The sequence below is a fragment of the Octopus bimaculoides genome, chromosome 11, assembly GCF_046866305.1.
Source record: "Octopus bimaculoides isolate indiv1 chromosome 11, ASM4686630v1, whole genome shotgun sequence".
Taxonomy (NCBI): Eukaryota; Metazoa; Mollusca; class Cephalopoda; order Octopoda; family Octopodidae; genus Octopus; species Octopus bimaculoides.
Window position 1 is genome coordinate 75374458 of NC_142938.1, and position 7028 is coordinate 75381485.

General features: G+C 34.0%; 1 protein-coding gene across 22 annotated transcripts in view; it reads left to right on the forward strand.

The window, feature by feature from the left end:
* The window catches only part of LOC106875082 (serine/threonine-protein kinase BRSK2), a 316142-nt gene extending 309323 nt beyond the window's left edge, over nt 1-6819 (forward strand). For 17 of the 22 annotated variants that reach the window (XM_089360366.1, XM_089360373.1, XM_089360367.1 and 14 more), the window contains one exon: nt 6433-6819. In XM_089360366.1, the coding sequence (XP_089216492.1) occupies nt 6433-6534 (102 nt within the window). In that variant the 3' untranslated portion in view covers nt 6535-6819. The remainder of the gene's footprint in view (nt 1-6432) is intronic. The other 5 variants (XM_089360372.1, XM_089360380.1, XM_089360374.1 and 2 more) reach the window with 1 other exon arrangement.
* The last annotated feature ends 209 nt before the right edge of the window (nt 6820-7028 follow it).

A 7028-nucleotide genomic window follows, 5' to 3' on the forward strand; every position in this document is an offset into this window, starting at 1 on the left:
CAAGTCACTATAGCTCCCTCATGATGCCATGTTATTTTGCATCATCTCTGCACTTGCTACTTACACAAAAGATATCAATAATCTTTGTAGCTCATTGCTTCATATATTCTGACACCAGCCTGTAGGCAGGTGGGTGGTGCACCACTTTACCTGTCACTTCATCTCATCTCCCCTTTGGCACAACACTCTTGTGTGTCCTGCATCTGGTCACTGGAGCACATATCATGCTATCCTTTGGTAAGGGCTTTCTGCAACTATTCCTTTGAGAGTGTATGAAAGCCTGCTCCATGTTTGATTAAACAGAGGTATATTACTCTTCACTTGCTAGTTATCATATTTGATGTCATATAAGATGCACCTTTACCCCCCCCCCCCCCAATGTCTCAAAAAGTCACTGCTGCTAAAATTGGGGTGCATCTAATGTCTTGGCATCTTTTATAGCAATAAGACATATTACAGGGTGACCCCCCCCCCCCCCAAAAAAAAACAACCCACAAGTCTTTGAATAAAACTGTTTGGATAAAAGGATGCAGAGGGATAGATCGAAATGAACAGTGGTTCCTGCAATCTGGGGTCACCCTCCCACGCATCAGGTGACTCCCTAGCCTGGCTGAGAGAGCGATTTCAGGAGAGACTGATCAGCAGGAAGTGTAACATTGAATGGGCACGCATTCACAATGCATGAAATTAGAAATATAAAATGACAATTTACCCATCGCACCCTGTATATATATATATATGTGTGTGTGTGTATATATATATATATATATATATATATATATATATAGGTATGTTGGTGCAAAGAGGAAAAATAGAACTCAAAATATAAGTCTATGTATATTTTTATTAATATTTAGCAGAAGCAAGACAGCGACTCAAGATCTGAGAGTTTTGTGTGTTGGCACTATATATATATGTGTATATCTATCTATCTATCTATCTATCTATCTATCTATATATATATATATATATATATATATATATATATATATATATATATATATATATATATATATATATATATATATATCATCGTCATCATCATCATCATCGTTTAAAGTCCGCTTTCCATGCTAGCATGGGTTGGACGATTTGACTGAGGACTGGCGAACCAGATGGCTACACCAGGCTCCAATCTGATTTGGCAGAGTTTCTACAGCTGGATGCCCTTCCTAATGCCAACCACTCCGAGAGTGTAGTGGGTGCTTTTACATGCCACTGGCACGAAGGCCAGTCAGGCGGTACTGGCAGTGGCCATGCTCAAAATGGTATATTTTACATGCCACCTGCACAGTCCAGCGGCACTGGCAACGATCTCGCTCGAACAACTTTTCACGTGCCACTGGCATAAGTGCCAGGAAGGCGACACTGGTAACGATCATGCTCGAACGGTGCTCTTTGCGCTCCACTGGTACAGGTACCATTACTGGTACAGGTGCTGAGTTTAGTGTCCAATGAATATATATATATATATATATATATATATATATATACACCGGAGTAAGCACATGAAATGTGCAACAAGGTGGAAAAAAGAGTACTCAAATACCAGAGGTAGAGTAATATGCTTTATTTAAAAGCAGCAGAAATATAACAAAAAGACCGTTACTCTGAGTTTCACGTTCCCGCTCATCGGGGGAACGTGAAACTCAGAGTAACGGTTTTTTTGTTATATTTCTGCTGCTTTTAAATAAAGTATATATATATATATATATATATATATATATATATATATATATATATATATATATATACATATATATATATATATATATATATATATATATATATATATATATATATATACATATATATATATATATATATATATATATATATATATATATATATATATATACATATATATATATATATATATATATATATATATATATATATATATATATATATATATATAAATATATATATATATGTGTGTGTGTAAAGTAGTAGATGCAACCATGATATAACTGTAAGTGTAACTGATATTCTGGTGATTTAATGAGATAGCTTTCTCTATTTGCATTAATTTGTGAATATATAACTGTAAAATACTAATTTTTGCATACTGAAATTAATACGACATGAAGAAGTTTACAAATCAATTGTAATCATATCAAAGCCATTTGTAAAAAATAAATTATCATCTCTCTCACTTCCTGTCATTAAAAACATGCCAGAAAAACATACAGATATAGAAAATGTGCACCTCCAGGGTCTTTTTGCTTCATCTAGCACTGAAGTACATTGTGTTTTTAACATAACATGTCTATAAAGGAGTCTTTTCCTGGATAAACACTGTAGGTAGTGGACTTTCTATGATATATATATGTTTAGCATGTCATATAATATATATATATATATATATAATATGAGTAGCTAATTCACAATTTTACAACCTAAAGGCAGAAATATACACGTCATTAAAGTAAACAAGGGCATTAATCAGCACTATGGCTATTATTTCTAGCAATTCTGGTGATGATTAGTGACATATATATTTCTGCCTTTAGTTTGTAAAATTGTGAATTAGCCATCCATATTATTTATAATTCTCACACTACCATTTATGAAATCAATATATGATTTCAACGGAGATCTTATAAGCTGACATGGTGAGATGCGTTTAACCCCAGGCCAGCTAAGCCATTGTCAGACTTGTTTAAGAATAATAAATTTGTACTCTACAAAAGTATAGAGTAACCCATCAGATTAAAGTAAAATTGATTTTATTATAACAACATAAGAACAGACATTAATATAAACATTTTTATATATGTGTGTATGTGCCTGCCTGTGCAAATGTGTACACCCTTACAACATACATACATATACATGTGCACCTATATAAGCATACATGCCAGAGAACAACTCATATATATACACAGTCAAAATGTTTTATATCAGTACTAATAGTATTCTAGTATTTGCTTCCAAATATGAATGAAACGAAAGCACCTTCAAGCTGCAAGGTAACGTTACAAGCTTCAAACATAATCACCAACGTATAGGAATGTTTTAATAATTTCGTTTGATTCGTATTTCTTTTCAAATATTTGTTACAATATTATGCATGAAGATAATATGTCTGTTTACCTTTCAGCTTTGAAATACAATCTTTTATGTCTAATCTGTACATTTTCTTTTCTTATTTTTTATACCTTTTATATTACAGCTTACATGTGAGTGATCCAAATTAATGTTTGGTTTCTTTGTGTTGTGGCTTCTATTGCGTATTAGAATCATCCATGCCTTTTATACTGTAGAATAATTGAATATCATAATATTATATTGTTTAAAAATAAACTATAGGCAGGAGTGGCTGTGTGGTAAGTAGCTTGCTTACCAACCACATGGTTCCGGGTTCAGTCCCACTGCATGGCATTTGGGCAGGTGTCTTCTACTATAGCCTTGGGCCGACCAAAGCCTTGTAAGTGGATTTGGTAGACGGAAACTGAAAGAAGTCCATCGTATATATGTATATATATATATATATATATGTGTGTGTGTGTGTGTATGTTTGTTTGTCTGTGTTTGTCCCCCCAACATCACTTGACAAACTTGATGCTGGTGTGTTTACGTCCCCGTAACTTAGTGGTTTGGCAAAAGAGAACAGTAGAATAAGTACTAGGCTTACAAAGAATAAGTCCTGGGGTCAATTTGCTCAACAAGTAAATGAGTAAAAGAGTATAGAACAAGATAATCTTTGGTTGTGTGGTTAAGAAGTTGGTTTCAGGATCTCATAGTTTGGACTTCGGTCCAGCTTCATAGATGCTGTCAGTCAGATGATGTCCTCTGCTGTAGCTACAGGTTGACCAGTGCCATATCAGTGGAATATGGTTGATGGAAACTAAAAGAAGCTTGTTGTACACACACACAGATGAGCATAGCTGCTTTTGGACTTGTCACTCCCTGGTGGCATGCACGAGTGTGTGTATTTGTAGTTATATAAATATATATATGTGTGTGTACTTAAGTGTGTATGTAGTCACAATGGGGACATTTAAGCCTCTTATAGGGATACTTTATCCAAGATACACGTATACTATTATATATATATATTTATTTATGTGTTTCAGCCAAGTGGCTGCGGTCATGCTGGTGCACCACATATATATATACATACATACATACATACATATATATGTATATATATATATATATATATATATATATATATATATATATATATATAGTTCAAAAATATACAAAAAAAAAAACAGAGACAGGTAAAAGAACAACATACAGGATGTATTAATTAGATGTTTAGAAAGAACGGAAGGAGTCTTTGATGTTTTGAGTCTGTGCTCTTCTACAGGAACAAAAGAGGGAAGAAAATAGATGGAGAGAGAAAAATACAAACCAAAAAGTGTTTGAATTTACAGCGTTACATGTTATATATATATGGGGGGGGGGAAGAAAGAGAGGGTGATTGAAAGAGAGATAAATGTGTGTGTGTGTGTGTGTGAGTATATTACTAAGGAGCTGAACTCAGAATGTAGAGAGCCAGAACAGATATCCCAAAGACAGTTTTTTCTTGTTTCTCCAACAGTTCTTCCAGCTTAAACAGCCCTGGGCAAACTGTGGCCCACAAGAATTTCTGAATGGCCAACCAATGAAAAATTATCTTGAGTTTTTGTAGTAGTGTGGCCTACCTGATGATGAGCCATGTCTTGTGGCCAGCTTTTTGAGAAATGTTACCCAAACTTGGCTTTAAAGAACATCATGGTCAATAATGGAAGTATTTAAAAAGAATAAGAACTCTTCTTCTTCTTCTTCTTCTTCTACTACTACTACTACTACTACTACTACTACTACTACTACGACTACGACTACTACTACTACTACTGTTGCTGCTGCTGCTATTACTACCACAAAACAAAATTACAGCAGCAAGTGCAGGATTGACACTTCAAGCTACAATAGCACTAACTTTGGAAAGTTTCCCTTTCCCCCTCAGTGTGGCACCTTGGGCGAGTGTCTTGAACTGTAATTGCAAGTGGACCAAAGCCTTGTGAGTTGCATTTGGTGGACAGAAACCGAAAGAAGACTGTTAATATATATATATATATATATATATATATATATATATATATATATATATATAAAGAGAGAGAGATATATATAAATAGATACGTGTGTGTATGTTTATCCGTATGTATGTGTGAATGTGTATATGTTTGTATCTCCTTGTCTTGATATAGTGCGATTGTTGTAAATGAGTGTCGTTTGTTTCCAATATTCTGTAGAAACATGTCTGGAAACAGATGAGGGTTAGTGACAAGAAGAGTATCCAGGAGTGGAACATCTGCCTCAATAAACCTTGTCCACCCCATGTGAACATAGAAAAGTGGATGTTAAAATGAGGACAATAATGATGTTACATCTAAACCTGTCTTGAATTGTTTACAAAATATTAAAACTAACCAAAACTCAAAATTAAAATTGTAATTCATTTGTTTCTTCTTCAGTTTTCAGCCTCTGTCTTTATGATGTGTTCATGTATTTCTGTATATATTTGCATGTGCTGATGTCTGGCATGTATGCAAATATGTGTATTTGTATGAATTTCATATATATATATATATATATATCTGTATATATATCATCATCATCATCGTTTAACGTCCGCCTTCCATGCTAGCATGGGTTGGACGATTTGACTGAGGACTGGCGAACCAGGTGGCTACACCAGGCTCCAATTTGATTTGGCAGAGTTTCTACAGCTGGATGCCCTTCTTAATGCCAACCACTCTGAGAGTGTAGTGGGTGCTTTTACGTGACTCTGGCACGAGGGCTAGTCAGGCAGTACTGGCAACGGCCATGCTCAAATGGTGTATTTTACGTGCCACCTGCACAGGAGCCAGTTCAGCGGTACTGGCAACAACCTCGCTCAAATGTTTTTTCATGTGCCAGTGGCACAAGTACCAGTAAGGCGACGCTGGTAATGATCATGCTCAAATGGTGCTATTTACGTGCCACTGGCATGGAAGCCAAACAGCTGCTCTGGCAATGATCACGCTCGGATGCTGCTGTTAGCGCTGCACTGGCACAGGTGCCAGTCATCGAATTTGGTTCAATCTCGATTTCGATTTATATATATATATATATATATAATTTATATAAGGGTATTAACTATATAGTAATGCCTCATGCTTAAAAAGACGATGAGTTTTTTTCCTTATGGGGTTTTTTCACGCTGACTACTTGATAAATTCTTATAAAGATTTTATCCTATATTATATTATATATATATATATATATATATATATATATATATATATATATATATATATATGTGTGCACAGTCATGTATTTAAAATTAATTGACCCACATATAAGCATGCAAGTTATTTATACTGGGTTTTTTTTTTTTTCTCTTTCTATTACTGAATTTTGATTTTGTGTTTTTGTTTTTTTTCTTAAATATAGGCTTTTGACAAAGAAAGAAGAACTCCCAATCCACAAAGAAAGGACATGTTCCGAAAACGGTCTGTGACTACAGAACATACTGCCACCACAGAAAAGGTCTGACTGAATGTACCAACCAAAATCCGCAACTACAAAAGGAAGAACCACCCTGGGACAATTGACTGATTAATGGTTGTGACAATTGCAACTGGTTTAATAAATCTATTGTGACTAAGAGATGTCCAGACCTAATTGACCACCGCCACTATCTCCATCTTGTACTCCTACTCCTACTACTACTACTACTACTACTACTACTACTACTACTACTACTACTACTACTATTGCTACACTATTTCTATTACTAATAATATAATAATACTTTTGAAATAGCCAATCTGTCAAAAATGATTTTTTGTCCTTATACTTGTGTGTTAAAAGAAGCCAAGAAAAATGTTTTATTATTTTATTGAGCGTTGACCAATTAGCATTTTATATATATGTATATATATGTATGTATATATATATATATATATATATATATATATATATATATATATATATATATATATATATATATATATATATATACATATATATACACACACATACATATA